A 22,688-nucleotide genomic window follows, 5' to 3' on the forward strand; every position below is an offset into this window, starting at 1 on the left:
AAGGCGTATATTCACATGTGTGTGTGGAACATGAGGAAGTAAGTTGTGAGGACAGGCTGTAGATGTCTCTAGCTGAGGATCACACTAGTGGTGTTAAACATTCAGGTATTAGAATTTCATCGCATCATAATATTATTATCGACGCATTCTTTGCTATGAATTTTGCCTTAATCCCCTGTGAACAAAATCAAATTACTCGCACAGACTCATCTATATGCAACATAAATCAATAAACCCACTTGGGAAACACAGAGTAGCTATAGTGACCTTGGTTAAAGTATAGAATGCAACGCTCATCCAGCTGACCGCCACATTACTGCATGCAACCTTTATTAGACACACGAGCCCTGCCTTTATCGACTCTGACTTGGCTTTGACAGGAACACACACAAACAGCACTCATGAATTCGTTTCTGGTCATCATGAAAGCGTACAAGGATTAAAATCGCTTTACGGTACCTGCACGTGCTATAATGCACAATTTTTTTTTCAGAAATCTTACCAACAATTTGCAAACTAATGTGACGTGGCCCGTCATCATTTTATATGAAATGTATATGTGCTAATATACAGTATTAAAAAAACTAGAAGATGTAGAAAAACTGTTTTAACATCGTGATTCGGAATACGGAAACCCAGAGAACAAACTTAATCTCAGACGACTCGCGCCGTGATAAGCTTGATAATCGTCTAATTTTAAAATGGTTGCGTAAGGTCATGGCCAAAGGTCATCATGTTGTTATTTCTCAGACAGTATCTTTCTACGCATTCTGTACTAAAAGAAGTTTCAATACACAATGAAGAATATAATACAGTTCTGTTATTTTCTGAATTCGCTACTTTGTCTCTAACACTGATTTCCTCGTGACCACTACGCAAAAGAAATCGAAGGATTTATGGTCTACAGCTTTCGCGGCGACTGAATTCTATAAAGTCTTGAAGTCCCTCATGATCTAAGCACACAGGACACAGACGGCTCACGAAACGACGGATTTTTTGGCAACTAGACGCCCATGGAAACTTCACTGAATCTAACAATTACTATAAGATGTCAACCATAAAATATATAAAATTAGTACGTACTAGTATTAAGGGCTCAGTGCACTGCTTCATGAGATCCTTCAAAAGATTAATAACGCACTGTTTGTTCAACGAGTGTTATTTGATATATATATTATTCAAACAAGGAAGGCTTGTTTCAATAAAAAAATACTTTTGGTCGAAGCATGACAAGCTCATACTGGGACAGATCGTTTGTACAAGGCCAAACACAAACACATCGAGACAGAAAGTGAAGTCGGCCATGCAAACATTGTGCTTGTAATTGAGGAGTTTCATACACGTACCTGGTACTCGATTAGAGTAGGTCCTGGCAGAATGTAGTTTTTTCTACACTTCATCGCATGTGTACGAAAGGAAATAGCCAGTGCGTATTGTGGACAATTAAGGTTTTTGATGAAAGCAATACAGAGCTCTGGGCACAATTAAAGGGTAGTAGAATTTTATGACAGGAAAGGTTGTTCAGTACCATGAACCAGAATTCAATAATGTAAACTCGAATTTATATAAACAGGCATTTCGCTCTGAATTTTCCAAGAAAACACGTTAAAAAGCAGAACATTAATAAGCGTATCATTGTCTGCATTTTTAAACGGCTTAGAACAAATAACCTTAAGAAGCTATTTGAAATTTTTACCTATTTGTTAGCGTCAAAGGGAATGATCTCATTTATAATTACGCTATAATTAAATCTTTAACCAGTCTTCCTGACTAAATTCAACAAGAATTCACCGTAAAAATAATCTCATATTTTATGTTTTCAGAAAGCTTTTTCGATTTAATTAGTACTGCAAATTTCAATTTTGTATAATCGTTTCTTTCACATTTGAAGTATGAGCTTTGAAATATGGAGTCCGTTCCCCTTAAGCAGTATCGCTGCATTAAGTTTCTTCAATCAGAACAGCCTACCTCAACCTCGATTCTGGTGGAAATTATTAAAATGTTAGTACAAGACATAATAACGATAACGTGTGCTTTAATCACGTTAGTGCAAGAACAGCGAATGTCTATTTGAAAGGAAAAAAAAGTAACTTTACAAACACTTTAAAAATAATTGAATTATTATTATTGTTATTGTTTTTGTTGTACTTTAGTATTAGTGTTTGCCTGTCATAGGCTCTTTGCTGTTGGCAAACACTCTAATAAAGGAATTGAATTGAATTGAATTAGTTCTGTAATACGTATGGGTTTTATTAACGAACGCGACATCCACCGGGAGTCTTACAACAAACATCCGACAATCTTCAATGGCATTGCGATTATTATATTTATTTGAGCTATCCTGCAATTGGATGTTTCTAGTAACAATCACATTAATTTAACAGACTTGAGTATGATACCTGGAAATTTCAAGGAACAGTCTACGACTTATAGTTGATGTCCCAAAACACACAACAGTTATAGTCTGATATTTCAGCATTTCATCTGCTAGTATCACTCAGAAGTATATTATTTATACATGCAAGTAGACAAAGACCAGACAGCTATATCTACACACAAGCTCAATCAACAGATTACCGGAGCAGTAATAGAAATTTACTTCATTCAATTCAGCAGGCGCTTTCAGAGTCCGTGTAAAGTACAGGCCAGCAGTATTTCACAAGTACGTAGAATTACATGCGTCCCACTGCCAGCGATATTGTTTCCAAATTCATACGAATAACTTAATGTTCCAATTCCACGCACTGCCACAGTATTCAAAATTTACAATTAAGCCACAGTCTAGGTGGATTATCAAATCAAATACAATACACAGATTGCTTTAAGTACAATCAGAGAGTACAAACATGCCTTCAATACTTAATTTAAGCGCTGTCAATTACATTAATGCAACGTATGTTGGAATGTATTACACTGCCATTCAAGTTATCTTCAATCTAGAATCTAGACTGAAATGTTAAGAATGTCATGATTATACGTTATTGCGGTAGCAAATTGTTTATTTCTGTACAACTAAACAATTGGCAAAAACCACGAAATAAGCAAACACTTTTAAAATCCATCATCTTATCATCTTTCAAACAGTTGTGCTTAACTCATTACAATTCAGATTTAAGGATTCAACAACTAAAAATGGCGAGGTATACGTATTCCTATTATTTTTAAGCATGAAACATTTAAAAATGTTTCAGCTTCGAAATTTCTTATTCAAAAATCTACGTAGTTCATCGTGTATTATCGTTATAAAAAAGAGTATTAGCTACTTTAATGGCTACCTTATTTTCTGTTAAGAATACTTACACACGAAAAGACCCCTTTTTCACATTAAACCAACAATATCAACACCAACCACAGAAAATTCTTTTCAATTCATGTAATGTGTACGAAAATTGTAATTAAAAAGAGACTTTGCTGTAGTGGTGTAGAGATGTCACTGGTGTGAATTATTATTCGATTTTTTTACAGTAGCTGATTTACTATTTTAGTGACGTATCTGGAATATGGTACTGTATCTAAAATTATTTTCGCCTGCCTATAATACTTTATATTAGTTCCACTATGCACGGGTATGCTTTAGAAGTAAGACCAAGAAGATGAATTTTAGTTAATTTCAAAGGCCATAGACTAATGAAGTTAAAACTACTTACATTACTCTATAGAACCATACAATTCAATGTTATTTTTTTAATCCAAACCTACTACACTCCGAGCTCATATCTGACCTGCCACATCATTAATAAATGATTGTTAAGGTACCGTAAACATAAATAATGCAATATTCGGCATATATATAACAATCTACATATTCCAAACATTCTATTTTCACGATACCTATGTGTTCGAGGGCCTTGGTTAACAAGACTACGAAGACATAATTCTGAAACGGGACACTGTTTTAGCCACTATGGCAACATGAAACGAGTTTACGTTAATTTAAACTATGCTTTTAAACCTCCGATGGCCCATACGGTGCTAAGAAACATTTTGCAGTATAACTCGTGGAAGAGACACCTTAATGAACAAGAGCTCACAAAGCCCTGTACTCATTTGCATGTATTACAAATTAGTCGTCCTCGAATATTTAGTGAGGGGTTCTCAACCTTTTCCAGAACTGTAATCATATTTGCCCTTTCTCGTATACCCGCGGGCCACAAGGATATAAGTAAACACAATTTATTGAAACAATATTAAAAATTAGTAAAAATCTAATTAAATCATGTCTACTACTTCAAACAGGTTTAGACATCAGTCAATAATTTTCTTAAAAATTTAATCTTAATAATTTGAAAATGCTTTGCTTCGGCATAAGGTTTATTTTTGCGAATCGCAAGGATCTCTTCTAAAATTCACCTGTAAGATTCATCCTGGTTCTTAAGAAAGATTTCTTCAGGAAGGAGAATTCTTACAGTCACGACAACTCTCAAATATGTCTAGTAATAACTTAATAAAACGTCATCATCTTCATCACCATCATACAAAGCGACAAATATACGCGATTCGCACAACATACATCGGCAGGCCGCGGGTTCAGTCCCCCTTGTCGAAAGTAATAAAATTTTCTGAAAATTAGATTAAATTTCAGATTCTCACAGCTACGAGAGTAAAGACGGTTGACTTCTGGGATAATGCACTGTATAGTCTGGTTAATATTAACCGACTTATCATAGGAGTTAACCCCGATAATGGAGACAGTAAGTTTCTCCAAAACGTCGGTTGTTGTCTGCTAGCCTACCCAGTGCAACATCTTATAATACAATTATAATTTACTAAATTCAATGATGTTGTGTGTCATCACAGCTGTAGTTGTCTTTTGCAATCCACAAGAGATGCGCAGTGCACACCTGATATTGCAAGATGTGGCTTTACGCTCAGTAGTTGAACGGATGTAATTCTCGAAGAAAATAAAATAACTGAGCTACAAGATGTGTTGAACCTAACCATTTACTTCCATTAAATAATTTCGTAATTCCAGTACAGTGGAAGCGTAAATATCTCCATATGAACGTTTGTATATAAGATGGGCCTCTTCAAAGTTTGTCATCCTTTGAACGCGATTAAGTAAGGGAAAGGGAAACAAATATTTGTTTCATGTTTCTAAGTGCCTTTCTGACATTTTACAAGTTTCTACTGTGCACTGCATGCGACTATACGTATAGAGCCAAGAGAACAATTTATACAGCATAAGATGTAAGTATAAATGGAGAAAGAGGAAACGCGTGCAATTATTCGCCTGCACAAAGCTTTAAAGCTTGGTGTTCGTTTCGGTTGCGTAATTAAAGCAGTGGGTAATTAATACCATCAACTTCCATTCCTATTTCACAAGGCATACAAATTCTCTTCCAAATTTCTCTTGTTTTAATTTTTCTTATAACTTCTAACAAACACATGCATTTTCTCACGACACTTTTTTCCTTATTTTATCATGCAATAGGCTAAGCGGACTGTCATAATTCAGAATTTATTTATTATAATCAATTTAAAATGTTACAGGTCTGTGACGCTAAAGAGAAATGGCATCACGGTTGTCAACTGGTATTGACGTGGAAGGAGACTGGACGGCAGTGGCCGCCTGGAGATACAATCGTAGAATTTGTCTCCACGAAGCGACAAACACATTCAACCGATAAATAAGAGTCACACATAGTCCTTCTTAGACCACATTACTACATGACAATACATTTAAGACAACCGAATAAACATTAAGTAATTGGGTTTAAATACAATACTTATAATATGGATAACACAAACAGGTAGAATTAATGAATGAAAATATGAAATAAATAGGAACTCTATAAGCAAAACATTGAAAACTCATGGTCACATCCTGGCTATACGTAACGACATGTAAAGAAAGTAGAAAAAGGCAATACGTTATCGTGAAAGAGACATGTTAAAACTACGGACGTCGTCGTAATTTCCGGCTGTAAAGAGTTAAAAATCCACAAGCGTCAGAGTAAAAGTCACACGAAAATTTTGAAAGCCAAAGTAAAATAAAAAGCAATAAAAAGCCACATTAATTTAAAATTAACTTACAAAATTGTTCTGAAAATTAGTAAGAAACAGTTTTAATGTGAACCATTATTAATTTTACTAAAGTAGAGAAACAGTTTATTCAACAGTAGCCCAAAATGTAAGTGTAAAGTAGGACAATGCATGGGGCACAAAATTTGGGAGCTTTAAAACATAGCACAGGTGCTGTACATTAAGAATTCATGGCTTTACTTTACTGCAGAAGACTAGAAACAACATACAAGCTGGCACTGCTGCAAATTGAAGTCGGTGCGCGTGGTGGTAACTGGCGTCAGATCAATGATTCTCTAATTAAATTTCGAAGTAATTTGTAAGTTATTTATATTCTTATTCAGGCAAGACTTAAAGTATATTTAAAAAGAATTATCACAGAAACTGTCATATAAATGCTACGTTCTTCAAAATCTTATAAATACAATGTCCTAGGAGAACAGTAATATGTACATGTATTTTAAATCTAATAAATACAAGTAACACGCACTTTCTCCTTATAAAGCAATAATGTCTACAGTACAAACTTTATACAAACCTCTGTTCAATTACAAAGAATTGCCACTTTTAGCATTTGGGAGGTTTACTTATTTTCTTTAAGCTAAAGAATGATTTTGTGTCATTATCAAGGCAAAGATATGGAGACACGAACCTCCTGAGCTACATGATTACCCCATTTCGGTTTTGTAAGAGTGAACAGTGCTGTGTGATCGATACAGGAAATGAGAGAAACGAGGCGCACTTTCTACATCAGAGACCACAAATCCCATACGGAACAATGACCTCAAATACGGATATACTTCACAGAACATCTGTGTACCAGTCACATGACCAACCGTGAGGTCCGTATACATTTCGATATGTTGTAAACAGGAGGGAATCATATCCCCAGTAACACACCAACTCTCTAGTTTCAAAGGTATTTTGTTCTATTTTCCCAAATAATTAGCTTCCGCTCTGCTGCACACTGGTAATGCTTCGCTCTCCGTGACATCACAAGCAGATATTTAAGCTTTTATTAGACACTGAAAATCAAATCAATGTGTACGCTAAAACAGTAAAAGTTGAGACATGGGTAGTGGGAGATAAAACGTAATTTTATACACGAGGGCATAGTGTGTGTGTGTATGTGAATATTTTTGCCTTCTACCAGCCTTCGCCAAATTTAATTACCTTACTGAAGAGCACTTCAGTTCTAATTATATTTTATGTGATTTCAATTTAATAGTGTTTCAAATAAAGCAGGTTCTTTCCTGAAGAAGAAACAATATTAACAACTTGATAACATTACGACCAATATACCCAAAGAGAAACAAACTTCTTTTGGATTTCGTGTTCTGGAAAGGCTATATCAAGACCTTTCATCGTACTCCAAATACGTTTATCTAAGCCGCTGCTTCATAATAAGGTGAGGGAGTGAACATCGGAAAATATATGACCGAATGTCTGATATAAAAAATAATAAGCACAAAGCACCACCAAAATCAAACATATTCAAGGCTCCTTATTACTAGTGATAATGTTCCTGGCACCTACCACTCTAGGTAAAAGTAAAAGTAAAGTTTGTCCCACTATACGCCATGTAGGCGTTTGGGGTGAGTGGAGGTATGGCTGCTCTCTTCCTTGACCTCGGCACTAGATGGGGGTGAGTAGTCAGCATCACGCCCCGGCCGGCTTTATCCCCAGGAAAGGACCCCGGTACCCATTGTAGAGGAGGCTGGGTGGGCCCCAGAGCCGGTCTGGACGCAGAGGCTAGAGGAAAAATCCTCTGCTCCCGTCGGGGATCGAACCCCAGTCGTCCAGCCCGTAGCTGGTCACTATACTGACTGAGCTATCCCGGCTCCACAGAGAATACTACTTAATTAAAAGGTAATAATAGCTCAACTAATCAAGAAATTCCTTGTCTTTTATGAAACCCATAGGTTCATTACTGTGTTCACTGAACCTTGTTCAGAGCATCTATATCCTCCACTCTAATCCATTAAGAACAATTTTTAAATGATCTCTCTTCTACTCCTACATCTCTCAAGTGATCCTATAAATTCTTCAGACTAAATTTGGTATATTATTTGGCACAGTATAAGACTAGCCTGTGAATCTTCTATAATGAAACAAAAATACCTTAATATTAAACTTATACAAATAGTTTACAGTATTAATTAAAAAAGTGATGAGAGTTCCCAAATGTAAGCTTACGTCCCTAGTAACTATAAGACTATCAGTCACAATTACTAGAAATTTATTAGAGACTGAATTATTGACCAATTCATCGTTCCTGCAGTTGGTATCTCTCCAAGTTCTGAGAAATCCGAGATCAAATACATTACAGTTAACGGAAATTTAATTTTAGCTCAAATCTAAAAGTTTATGACGATGGTGCGTTTTTAAAATAGAAAGGTTTCTGGATATTTTCCATCGTCTAATAAAATCATAAAATTGCACGACGTTTCGGAGATTGGACTCTATCTCCGTCTTCAGGTATACCTACTATAGAGATAGGGATTAGCTCTATCGATTGTGCCCAACAGAGTAGGTATATCTGAAGACGGAGATAGAGTCCCATCTCCGAAACGTCGTGTAATTTTATGATTTTATTAGACGATGGAAAACATCCACAAAAATGTTTGTTTTAATTTTAGCTTCTTAAATTTCTACACATTCTCCGGTATTATGGTAAGTATCCTACGCAAAGATCTTTAACCGATACCCACTCTCAACGTACGAAAACACAGACAATTGTCAAGTTTATTGTGGGCATTTAATAAAGTAAACAGAAAGCTGACGTATAAATACATTAGTGCTTCCAATACAAAATAATTACATTGAAAGAAAAGTAATAGTAACGAGAGTACTCTATCAGAAACATGTCGATCCCTTGTCCAAAGAGTCCTACCGATTGTCCATAGATCAAGCCAGCTAAGAAGTTGGGGACCCGTAAAGAGTACCCGAAAATATAGAAACATTGTTAAACCGGAAAAATAGGAAAGAAAACTAGTGAGTGAATATAATAATTGCAACACCAATATGATGGTAACGTCTTACGTGTTCATACATCAGAAGATATAAATGAAATAAAGTCTAGAATAAAATAAATTACAAATTTATAAAATGATATTACATATCTTTTGGAAACAAATAGTAAATCCCGTAAACTGAATACGATATCTGATATTCACCCTGCAATAAAACTGGCTGTAAATTTAGGTTAAACACGACATGTTTACAGTGTTCGGAAAAGATCGTGTGTATATATTTCGGTGTACACGAACCTACTAGTCTAATAATTGTAACGTGTAATATACAGTGTTTTCGCCTGTGGGTTTGAAGAGGGATAAAATTCGTGGGTATCGTCCTGGTGCATAAGTAAAATGGGAGTGCGGATACAACGGCTTCAGTCGAGGTCGATTTGTGCGTCGTTACATTTTAATTTGTTCGACAAGCTCACCATGTCATCTCTGATTACTGACAAACAGAGAGCCGTGTCACTGACCCATACAGTTAATGGCGAACATAAAATATTAGATCACGTTTCAACTGAACACACTGCATTAACTGCAAGATGAAGTAAAGAGGATAGATGAATTCGTCCTCACTGACAGAAGCGTTAACAGACAATTCGCTCATCTCACTAAACAACGACAACACCACACTTTCGTTAGCTTAACATATTATACATTTACCTAAAACGCGGAAGTCCTGCGATGTAGATACGAACAAACAGCTAGATATACGAGTGTATTAATATGATCGCAGTATCGTATCTTAATTAATCAGATAGAGCGTAAGCTTGAACCCTTGCCCCGATGTTGACTAACTTTATTCGTGTGATCACTTGCCACATAAAAATACGTTTTACATCTCTTCATTAGCTTGCCACGATACGCACTGCTAAGTGCTTCACGAAGTGGAGCTACTTCTTATTTAATTTTGTGCCGTACTAAGTGTTTGTGTTGGGTTTCGTTTCAAGTGAAACAGTGTGTATTAAGCTTTCCGTTACAATGGAACAGTGTGCATTATGCTTAATTTTTTTAACCTACGGACTTGATCATATACGGCTCGCCGTGCTCATGCGGCAACTACTGTGGCACTGCTGATACACCTGCAGCCTAAGTAACTGCTTGCAGGCGTTGATTTATAACAATCACAACTATTGTCTACACAAACCTTCATTTGATCTAAGAGAAAAAACTGTAAGTGAACAAGATTACCAGTAAGGCAAATGAGTATGTTCTGGTAAAATAGTAAATCAGGTTTGGTGATCATTTTTTAAGTGTACTGGGACTGTGATGAGAAATGTCTATTTGTATAAACTACATATATAAATTAGAAAGAAACCAAGTCCTTGAGTGACATTCTGATGTAAACTTTCTTCCAGATGCTCAAATTCATTAATTCCCTTTCTAATACACATTCCAGTTATTAAAATATGTTGAATCTGTAATAACGGATCTTCACGGATTTAAAGATATTCGCTGATCGAATCATTAACATTCCATCTCATAACGGGATCTATTCAAGAACTTCTTGAAGCATTCATTGATTATGCCACCATAGAAAAATATACTGCACAACAACAAATGCTGTGACTGACCTGGTCTCGAATTCGGGACGCAGCAGTAAGAAGCTGGCGACTAACCGCTTTAGCTATTACACGGCCTGACTAACACAGATCTGCCATGTTAACTACAAATGTTCGAATGGGAAACGAGATAAATTTAATACGTCTGTGTCGGATCTGGTACTTGTTGTGTATCTGTGCTTTAACAGAGACAATACCTATAAATGGAAATAGCGTGAACGTTAAAGCAATTGTCAGAGACTCAAAATGAAAAAGGCAATAGAAAGAGGAAGACATCGCATCTGCCAAATACGTGACGTTTAGAGAGACTTTAAAGTCCGCCAATATCAGTATTTCTCTCCAATTAATGAAACACTATAGGCGGGATGAGGTACAAGAGTGGAAACAGCTTCCAAACACTAAGCTGACAAATACCGCACCGTAAGCATATCCGAACGCTTGGCACGAAGATTTAAAAATTATTTAAAAGGATAAAAATTTCGAACACTGCCAGCAGATTCTGTTGCCTCGCCTAAAATGTATATAAAATCAGCATTAATCTAATTTAAATGAAGCAATATTTGGGATGCGTTGTCCTAAATAACGTGACAGCCTACGATTATCATTGACAGGATAACGTAAATACCGCACTGCGACTTAAATCTAACTGTAGAAAAACTGCAGGCTTACAGAACGTTGATACCGTTGTGTCTGTGTCGTGAATCAACTGGGAAAGATAACTGGCACCAGAACTGAATTTTATCTTGGAAAATGTCTGTATTAGTTAGCAATCCAAATATAATAATGCGTCTTATGCGTATCCAATGTAACAGATTCAGTTGTGTTTCAGTTTCCCTACAGAAGCAGAAATGAAAGTACTTACAAACGACGTGCTCCAGATGCATAATCTACAGTTGGTCGTGAAAGGGACTAAATGGATGATGACGACTCCTACTGATAATCTTTGACGTATTCAGTTTTTAGATTTCCTTAGTAACTCTAGGCAGACGGTGGAGAAGTATGTTAACTTATATTATGACCATTTCTTTCCATATCCTTTACAATTCTTCATGCATTAATCATCCTATCATTCGAATCTCTATTGTCTGAGCTAAGAACAGCATCATTAAATAAGCAAGAAATGGACAAAAGATAAACACATAACAGTCGATTTGCAAACTGCCTTAGATGCAGACATGATTATTGCCCAAAATCTATTTTTACTTTGGAAATAATCGTAGTGTAAAGGTTGAATTTTCTAATAACTGGTAACACTTTTATTCATGCGTTGTGTATTTTTCGATCAAGATGTTGAATCATGTAACCTTGATCAATAATGTGGCTGTCGACAATTTTCCAAGGTAAGCACTAATAATTCTTTACGTTTCACTTGCAACGGGACGCTATTTGCATGCGGACCTAATTGTTTTACACACACACACACAGATTCGTGCACGAAGCTCAATCTCTAGTTCAGACTATAATTAACAAACTGCCTACTTCACAGCGCACAAGCAGAGTGCAACTATCACTCTTTATCTTTATCTTCTACATAAGCCCGCTATAAAGCATGGGCGTTGTTTATTGCTTCTCTCATTGCATGGTATGTAAAATGTTGGTAGCAGAATATCTCCATCGGAAATCTGGTAAACGAGTAGTGATTTGAACTTTGAATGTCCAAACGTTTCGTGCTATTGAGACTAGTCACGAATTATTTTACGGCTATATATGTACATGTAGAAGTTTTTCGAAATATCTATTTAGACTATTGTGATAAATAAAATCTGATATATCGATCTCACCACATTTCCAATGATTCTTCTGGTGTTATAATATGATTCAGGAAGTAGTTTGTTAGAACAACATATGACTTTCCAACAGTACGTATAATGTTAAAATGTTTGATATTTATTAGCGTATGAATAAAGCATGTCATCTTATTTTGAAGGAAACAATCGATTCGAAGTTTGTGACAACAAAGTTCTCGGAAACATAACTGGACGTATGAAGGAAACCTGAAGTAGAGAATCTTACTTTAGTGACTTATACGGCAATTCGGTATTTGTTCTTAAGCGGCTGAGGATATTTCTAGGTTGTTGCGTTCGGTGGGATAAACTGCGCTTACAAGGACGTCTACTAGGATAATCTTGTAAACTTAATACTTTTTAAGTTTTGATAAATAAAACACTTCTGCAAGTAAATTATCTATTTAAATATAACCACAATAATATGAACACCCTGTCTCAACACAAGGTCCAATCTACAGCCACAAGTTTCTGTGATAGAATTTCAAGGCCAATATTCTTGATAATTTAAACAGGGGAAACTACACAATCTACTTTAACTTTCTATAACTCTGTATGGTGGTTTATGTAGTTCGGATGATTCTTGGGAGAAAACGCGATAATTTTTTTACGAATATGACGGCGAAGAGGACCTTTGCTGTTAATTATACAGTAATCATCTGCATCGTAACCAACATATTTATTAAATAAACTATTCCAACCTTACACAATTTTCCCAAGTTATGATAAATCGACCACGTTTCAAGCGTGATAAAACATGTTGACATTTAAATTGAAGTAAGAAAGTTTTAAGGAAATATGCACAATTTCCAAAGCCAAAAATAGCCACAGAAAGGTGTGATACTAACGTAACTATGAAGTTGACTGAACTCGAGTGTGTACTTCTGTTTCTCTAAGTGCAGAGAGTTAATAATGACGCGATGCAGTTGTAAATGTACACTATTCAGTGAGTGTGCTTAGAGACTGGCCTCTGTTTACACTTCTATGTACGTAAATACAGGACCTACGGTTTGTGTAAAGTGAAACAGTTTTGGGTTTGTATTCTCTCAGCAACACAATAAAACTAAGCATAAATGTTGCAATGGTTACATTGAAGAAAGTACACTTAGTCTGATAAAATATCCTAAATAGATCTAAAAACCCACCAATAGTTTCAAAATGTGTGTTAAAGAAATTGTACAAAAACAGCTACAAATGTCTTAATGAAAAACTAAACTGAAGTAACTAGTAATTATACTGTTACAGATTGTTAACTTATCAAAGCTCATGGGTATCTGATATTACGAGTTTTAGATTATTTTGATTTCATTGCCTCTTTAACATTTCTTCGCGCGCGTGTAGGCCAATTAAGAGTACCTGTAATTTATTTGTTTCTGTTTCGTTCTCACATGCTACTACAAATGCTCTCACACTGTACCGGAGAACAACAAAGTAGCGAACTTTTAAAGTGAAATCCAACCGATCGAAACTAGTGTCCATTTGTCTTGAGAGTTGCTTGAAACTCCTCGTGATTTCCCTTTTGTACTCAAGGGTGAGTGCATTTTAATGTATATTAAATCTTCACATACACATGCCCAGGCCTGGACCCATTCGTCTGATGAAAGTATTGTTGTCAACAAAGCATTCAGTCAGTATAAGCAAAGCAATGATCATAACATCAGAGGTCCTCACGGGCTTCATTAGAAATGAGTGGGGAATCCAGGTCAAATGAAGAAGGGATTGTGCAAGTCGGTACGTAGGAGGGTTGTCTTCTGAGATTCAGCGCCGTTTAGTCTGGTAGAAGTTTACCGACGTTTCAGAGGTCCTTGCTGTCTCCGTTATCAGAGCACACTCATCGCCTCAGCGCTGCAACCCATAAGATAGCTTCGGGTTCACAGACTCTAAAACCTTAAATCCTACTCTATCCCAAACACACTATCGAGAAACTCAAGATTACTTAACAGTGTTGAACTAAATTTCCCTTATCATAAAATTGCACTGATTTGTTTCCTAAAGAAGCTTTCTCAACAGCATAGGTTATCCAGCGTAGAAAGGTAAACTAACTGCGTGAAGACTAAATTGGAAAGGAGGTGGAGTTACGTAACAGTGGCGTATTTCTATAACTATCCCAGTATTCGGTTACAGGGAATGAGGAAAACCATGAGAAATCACAGACATGAAAGCAGATCTCCGACCCGAAATTCAAACACGAGACGTCAAAAATATGAAACAGGAGCGCTTACTCGTGAGAAACGTTCGATACAGATTACGTAACATTGTAGACAATTCCCCTCTACAAAATACACAAGAAAATTTGGTACAGAATATGATTACCGAAGTGTATCGTACTAAATTCTTAAAGGTGTTAATATACGATGTATCGTTCATCCGAAATGTATTTAAACATTCCATGATACATTTTCTGGTGTTTTACTTATCTAACATGAGCTGAACACCCAATCATACCTCAAACTAAATAATTCTCAAAGCACTATTTCCGGCTTGGCGATTTTATAGGTTCAGCATTTGTACAGACCAGTTTCTCTTCGTAAACATATTGAAAACTATGCCTACTGAATGTTTTAAACGGTTGTTACAATGTAGGAATATATCCGAACACATGTCAAGACCACAACAGAATAAATAGAATAAATGCAGTCACATATTCCTAGGTTAGTTGGTTCCAAAACTATTTATTATAATATAATCGACTTGTTGCTTATTTAAATTAGATTTATTAGTTCGAAGGTATAAATTATGGTTAGAATATTAAAACTGCTTTTAACAAAATGAGGCACGATGGTGTATTGCCATTGTAATGGCTCACAATAAGCTTCAATGATGCTCTTTCTTGCGACGAAAAACAACGAGCATCAAAGCCATGCACTCTCACTGATTCGGTCCTATATTCTATCCTGATTACTTTTAGTTGTTTAACCGACCCCAAGTTTTCCATTACATGTTCTTTCTATAAATAACACATCCAGACACAGATCCACTTGTATTAAAAAAGGCTGAAAAATATTTAAATCTCTCTAAAAGTCTGCCGCAAAGTCACACAACTTCTATACCTCAAGAAGTCAAATTTGTCAATGCAAAATACAGAACTTCACTCGGTTTTATTATTACTCTACGCACTTCTTTCTTCTCGATCTGAAACCTTCACTTACGCTTTCGTGGTTTTGCATACGTCTGTGGCACAGATTTTGTATGCTGAAGCTCTTAGAACTGCTACGTCACATACATATCAGAATTCATGACAGCCTAAAGGAATGCATCCTCTGAACTACTCACGACATCTCCACCAGAGAAGAAGAAGAAGAAGAAGAAGAAATAGATAGGGGTGAGAGAACGTTCTTTTTTCTACTGGATAAAACGTCTGCAATTTCAAGCATAAACTCCAATCTCCGTTTTCTTTCAAACCCAAAAATCCAGCAGCGCCATACAGACGTAAGCGTTTGGGACCTCTCAAACCCGCTAGACGAGACAAGACGCGACGCCTCGTGACGCTCGTCGTCCATATTTCTTTTCGACGCCAACACAAGACAGACAGTGAGTAGCAGAGTTTGTAAAAACGACCTAGCATAAAGGACTGTTTAAAATGAACATCTGAACGCAGCTGATTAACGAACAATGTGTTTTCAGTTACTGACTGCGAACTCTGGAGAGATAGATGCGCATACACATTAAGATTTATAACATTAAAGAAGAACAAAGCCAATTTTCTGGTTCTCTAAACTTCTGTGGCGATGATTTATCAATTACTCACATAGACGTAAATTACACGTCAAACCAAGTGGTCTCAGATTCAAGTACACAGTCTTCCTCAGGTTAAAGAATGTCTTAGCCAATGAGGTTTAACACGATTATGCCGTAAACACATTTCTGCTAATTTGCACAATGAAACGCATTTGCGCACAATACATTAAAAAGACAAATATCTTGTTTTTCACAATGTTCAGATAATATCTAACAAATAGGCATAATTACATATCACACATATGTTAGTTATTTCAGAACTTTGAAACACAATGTAAACTTATCGCTTGTTTTCTTAGCTAGCCAAAATCTATTAGTTTTAAATTATATAGCGCCATATTAACTGCCATTTGGAACTGAGAGTTGGACGAAACTCCAGGAGAAAGATGTCGAGGCCTACATTAATGACGTACAAGAGCAAATTATTACAAGGGCTGAGAAAAATAACGGTAACCTACACATCGGAAATATAAATTAGAAATTTGATATCACGTGAAAGAAGGACAATAAAATGAATGCAAAAGTTGAAGAACTGGAAAGAAGTGTAAGACGTTAGCCTGTTGTTTTATGTATAAAAGAAAGAATGAGTTTTGTAACTCAAAATACAACTGTCCCCAAAGTTTTTAGCTTTCACATTCGCATCATTTCAGATTCGTTTTTAATCCACTTACGGATGTCAGAGGGTGTAACAGGGAAAATGTTACAGATAAATGACACCGAGGGAACCAAAAGCTTGAGTACTGCTAGTTCCGTGTTTTCAAGAAGAGAGGTGCCAAATCACTTAACTTATTGCTTGCATTTCACTTTTGGTGTCCTATCTTGTATTAAAAAAGTATAACACATCCATATAAAGGGATGTACTGGACGATAAAAAAATTAAAAAGGCTACGATAGGCTTATATATTACATTTTAAAATCTAATTCCACTTCCCACCGTTTAATAATCAGGCAAACCTTGTGTTGAAACAAACACAACTGTTAACGAAATTCAGGTAGCTGAAATGGAGTCCTGAAGAACACCAAGAAATGCTTCACATGACACATCGCCAGTAATGAGATACAACTAAGGGTTAATATTATTCGTTTAAATTGAAGAATAAACTAATACAAAACCCTGGAATCATATTATTCTTTGAACATGACTTACCTATAGATGGGAGTAATGTCATTTTTGTACCATATAACAAGAAACACGGAGTCATTAGACACAGGAGGAACAATGTCACATGGCAGGCGAGCTGTTCCTTTGACCACTGCCTTCACTTCTGCTATGGACCCTGCAATCAAAAATTAAAATATGGTAAATATTAGCCAATTCTTACTTTGTTAAACAACTTCGCAGGAAAGAGTCCTTGCTGAAAAAACTAACAGTTGCTCAGCTAATCAAGAAATTCTCCGAACATTATGGAAATCGTGTTCAGAACATCCCTAAATGAAGCTAGACTTTCGCTACAACGGCATGGCACGTCCTCAGGTTGAGGACGAAGAAGACGGCCTCTGGTTGCAAAGGGTAGATGCGAATTTTCTGGATAAACAGTCGTGGACAGCCGACAAGGCGTGGTTCTAAGGCTTTAGGGATTGATGTGGGCTAAATATTCTTCAACTTGAAGGACCAATACGTCACAAAAGATTACATAGGTCTCTTATTCCTTTTTTCTGATTATTCAACAACGGTTTATAAAATGTACTTATAGCTTATAAAGTTCCAGATAAGATAATGAGTGAAAATATTATTACGGAGAGTCTGAATGGAAACTGAAAGTACGTACTTCAAGGTAGTTACCCGTTATTTTTATGTATGAATTGAAGAAACGAACGTGTTGCATGTCGGTCTGTCAGTTCAAAAATTCTCCTCTGTAACTAGTTGACAGTGAAAGACAATTACGACAGCCATACCTGAACCGATGTAGGATTCTTCTCAGCCCCTCTTTTCATAAAATCCAAGGTTGATTTTAGCTTGCTCTATATCCATACGACCTCATGTAACTAATTTCCTTCCCAAAGATACTTCTACATAAGCAGAAGTATACTAGTTACTCAGAGTATGTTGAGCAGTAGACATTTTGAGAATCGATACTGAAGTGTGGCTTCAGAGTAAATTCGCTACTGGTTATGAAGTTTGACGTGTAATTTCAAAACCATCACTCTCGACTTTTCGACTTACAGTGACGGCAAGGAGTTCATCTAACAAGGCAAGTAACGGAACCAGACATTCCTGACTCCTGAACAGTGGAACACTCTTATCCTGACTAAAGTGTTTCTTGGCTGTTCTTACACCGCTACACATTATAATGTCACAATTATTATAATTTACTAAACGATATCATGTAATAAAGGGACGCGACTGGCTACATACATTCCTTTAGAGTACTAAACGTTATGAAATTTCCATTTATTTTAAAATATTTTATGAAATGAATAATGCATGATCCTATAAATCGCTCATTAGTAACTGTCAACAAAAATGTTGCAACTGTCCTAAGAGTGTCTCTTGATAAGCTATTTTCATAGCCGTGTGTTTTCTAAAATAAAACATAACATAGAATACTATATTATTAATATTCCTCTAAAGCACACATTTGTTTCAAAATTGTTTATAGATTCAAAAATTCTAACCTACTTCACGGTTCAAGAAATCTCAGTCTAGAAATACGATAAATGGAGACAAAATAATTATTTATATGCATAAAAATAATAAAATATAGACCTAAAAATAAAGGCATCATAATAAAGAAACGGCTGTTATATGGAACTGAACCAGCGATTGCTTGGAGGGACTGAGAAAGATCTCAGTGAACACAGCCTCCGGATCGACAAAACCTACCCTCGATTTTCTGAATACGAGCAGGAGTGGTAACTCTCCCTAAACGTCAGGTGGAACAGACTGGGAATGATTCTGCCCATTCCCAGTTCAGACTTGCGAAATGGGTACAAACTGTATTATTATACTGAATGGGCTTAGGCTCATAAAGTATCGATTCACTTAAATCGTTCTGGAGTTATTTCTTAAAGCACACGGCAACAGCATCGAAAACACACACTCTATTTTTTAAGCACGGTTCTTTCATCTTTACCAATAATAACTTTAGAATCTAGATGAAAAACCAACTCGAGGGGTTGAAACTGAAGAAGACCATTTCTCCCTACCTCTACTGGTTGCAATCCATTCTGTGTTCCACCTCCCAACGCCACCGCAATATCATAGCAACCCCCGTCCCCTCTACACTGCCGTGTCACAAAACCGCAGGACGATACTAAATTAGATTTTCCTGTCGCGGCGCCTCCACTAGCCCGGTTCACTTTCCAGAAGTTATCACCCGGGCGTCGGGACGCACAGCAACGCGTGGTTTGACGCCGCACCCCCACGTCCCCTACGGGTTTCTGAGACCCAAGCAAAACGGGGAGACAGAATGATGAGATGGGAAAATGAGACGAAGTGAAAGAAATAAAATAGGACTGCGAAATCGGTAGGATATGAAATAATAAAGAAGAAACGGAGTCTAAGCACGGAAGTACTGAGGAAGCAAAGTCTTGAAAATTATAAGAGAAGAAAAAGGCTTGCCTTGCCAAGTGGTGTTTGAAATGGCAAAATAATGGTGAAGTTAAATGCTATTCTTTGTCCAACTCCCAACAAACTGACTAGACCTTAATCAGGATGGTCGATCAACAACGGATATAATTTTTTATAAGTTGATCGGGTAACATTCTTCTCGTTATAAATTTTCTCGAGGGTAAATTATATCATTTTACATATCTCTGTAATTTTCATTACAAAATTATTACTCTAAACTAGAACGAACTCTAACTGTACTGCAAACAGACGTTTTGGACAAGTGCATGAACGTTGCAATGCCTGACGAAAATTTTTTTCAAGACGATATTAAATAAAACAAAAGAAACCAAGTTCCGGACAGGATTCTTCAAAGCTTCCTGGAGTTCTGTTCCACTGAATCATGTAACAATTATATTTTTAGTTTTCTAAAGATATTTAAAATCTCTGCGCAGTTTATGTCTACTACCAGCATTAAATAATAGAAGCAGTGGGAGTTTTAAGTTTTCCTGTTTACAACAGTTATCAAGAACAGTCTCATAGAATAAGACAGATCTAAGTAAAATAGATACTTACGTCTTATATTAAAGCTCAAATATTTTAACTGGGTAACTACATAGTTCAATCCAACGCCGACTACTGGTTTAGAAATTTTGTCGTCCGGTTTCCAGTAGGCTACGGACAGACAGTACAATTCTCATTAACCCTGTTGACTTCCCATGACCTCTTTATTTTCAAATGACCTCCACTGTATGAATCAGTTCATTAAGTAAATTATTCTCAATTATGGTCCTTGGTTTAGCAACGACCCATCGAGCAGAAATAAATCAAAAACTGTGTTTTCGAGTTGCAGAATGCAAGCCATGAGTGTCTGATTTATAGTTATTATTAAGACGGAATTTAAAAAATTCTTAATAAAACTTATTTATAGTCAATAAATTCAGCACAAGAACCATGACGTTGCAACAGTTCTAGTCTAATCAGATGAAAGGGAATTAACATTTATATACTCCAATACGCATGCTTTATCCCGGTTTGAAAAGGCAGGACGTAACAGTAAGATTAACTGAAACAAAATAATATTCTGGAAATGAAATGTAAGCAACTTTCTCAGAACGTCCATGAGAGGCCGTGTCTGATACTTGCGACCACGTTGTTCCGAGTTATACCGCCTTCAGATAGCATCTATATTTCCTAAAAATCGGGTTAATTTCCTACAAGTCAACTGTTAAGTCACCGAAGACTACTACATCATATTTTAAACGTGTACGTGGAGACGAGGAATGCTGACATTCTTTTCAATAGAAACAGTGGAACTTCTATGTGGGGCACAGGACTGTCACAGTGTACTTGTAAAGAAAGTTTCAGACACTTCAAAACTTCCAATTTACTCTACCAACTTAACGTTAAAAGTCTACACCGTTACGAAAATCCTGGGGATGTTTCTTTCTCGTGGAAAGAAAAATCCCTAATAGCGAATGTTAACATTATGGTAAAAGAAAACTGGTTCTACTTTCTATAGGTTCTGCGCAGGTGTTGACACAGTTTTATTTTGACGAAGAAGCATTCGAAAGGGCAAATCGAAAAGATACGAGACGGGGGGTGCGGAAAACTACTGAAGCTTTATACTTTGGCCCATTGGGCCTCTTCTATAAGGTTCAAGTGCTTCAAGGAAACTTTATTTCGGAGAGAGGAGTTAGGTTCTGGTATCCCATATGGAAGGACTTGAAACTGAGAATCAATAAGGTAAAAGTTTGACCTCTGAGGAAGATGGCGTAGTGGGAGTTACGCGTGTGGGTGTGGAGGGGGTGAAAAGGGTAGGGGGAAGTGAAGTACCGCGCCTCAAGACAAGATTCTAGTGCAAACCCAAGTCCGCAGTTCTGTGCGGGTGATCTGCTTGATCGATGAAGAGTATCGCGATGAGCAACAGGGGCCCACAAAAGTTCGGTAAACACGTGCTTTCTGACCAAAGACGGCGTCCAGTATTAAACTTTTTAAAAAAATTGTTAAACAGCAGAAACTTCGTTCTACGAGAGGTTTTAAAAAAATAATTTGCAAGACGGTACATTGCATTACACTCCATACCAATTCTGCTGCCGTCTTACGTCACGGAAGATTACTGTTTTATATCGACAAATTCATTGCAGGGCCTGGAGAGACGGCAGCTGAATTCGTAAATGCCCTTCCAAGTGAGCACTGATACCGGGTGTTCCTCAGCTGGAGCAGAGCGCAATGATAAAATTACATCATTAAATCACATAAATGTGATGAAAGGACGTACTGAAACTGTTAAAAATTTACTACCTTGTTTTCTTAATACAAAAATGCACTTTTGTTTTACTTTGCAAGAGAAACAGTTGTGACCTTTGGAGAAACAGACTGTTCCGAAATCCTTCGATCGTCTGTAACTCCCTCATCCTCAATTCCGTCATTCTTCTTTCGTGTCTCCAATCATGTGACAGGGGCGAGGCTACGGCATATGAATCATAACAGGAAGAGACAAACTGACCCAACCTTCCCTCATGCGATACTACGTGATCAGAACAGCTGTTATGATGCCGCCCTTCCTACGTCTCTGTGTCGTTTGGAACTACACAATGATAATGATATTCATACGGCACGCAACAACCACAAATATGTTTTTTCAGTTGTAAAAAAATAAAGAATATTTGTAGAATGGAAAGCAATCAACTTAATTCACTGCATTCTATTGGGTACATCCCTGTTTATTGTTTACAACGCCACGTAAATCTATCCTTAAGCTTTATAAACACAATTTACTTACAAGTTTCATAAGCACGTATCGTCATAACCTTTCCTTCCGAAAAAAGATTTAAAAATATTGGAGGACACTGACTTTCAAAGATGTTCTCCGCACTCCAAACGACAAACGTGACTGATGAATTAACGCGATCTGAGATCACTGTTTCGCAACAACGTGTTCCAACCATGACCTCGATCCCCAACAACGGTACCTCGCTTTCGTCATGCGGGATGCCTACGCGGTACAGAAACC

General features: G+C 36.7%; 1 protein-coding gene across 1 annotated transcript in view; it reads right to left on the reverse strand.

The window, feature by feature from the left end:
* Window positions 1-22,688, reverse strand: part of LOC110840858 (nephrin) — a 582,698-nt gene that overhangs the window by 263,986 nt on the left and 296,024 nt on the right. Inside the window, exon 3 of the mRNA XM_087357892.1 lies at window positions 17,270-17,399. Within this exon, the coding sequence (XP_087214018.1) occupies window positions 17,270-17,399 (130 nt within the window). The remainder of the gene's footprint in view (window positions 1-17,269; window positions 17,400-22,688) is intronic.

Source organism: Zootermopsis nevadensis, unplaced genomic scaffold, assembly GCF_977971745.1.
Source record: "Zootermopsis nevadensis isolate Lab colony 2312 unplaced genomic scaffold, Znev_1.0 Znev_ptg000029l, whole genome shotgun sequence".
NCBI lineage: Eukaryota > Metazoa > Arthropoda > Insecta > Blattodea > Termopsidae > Zootermopsis > Zootermopsis nevadensis.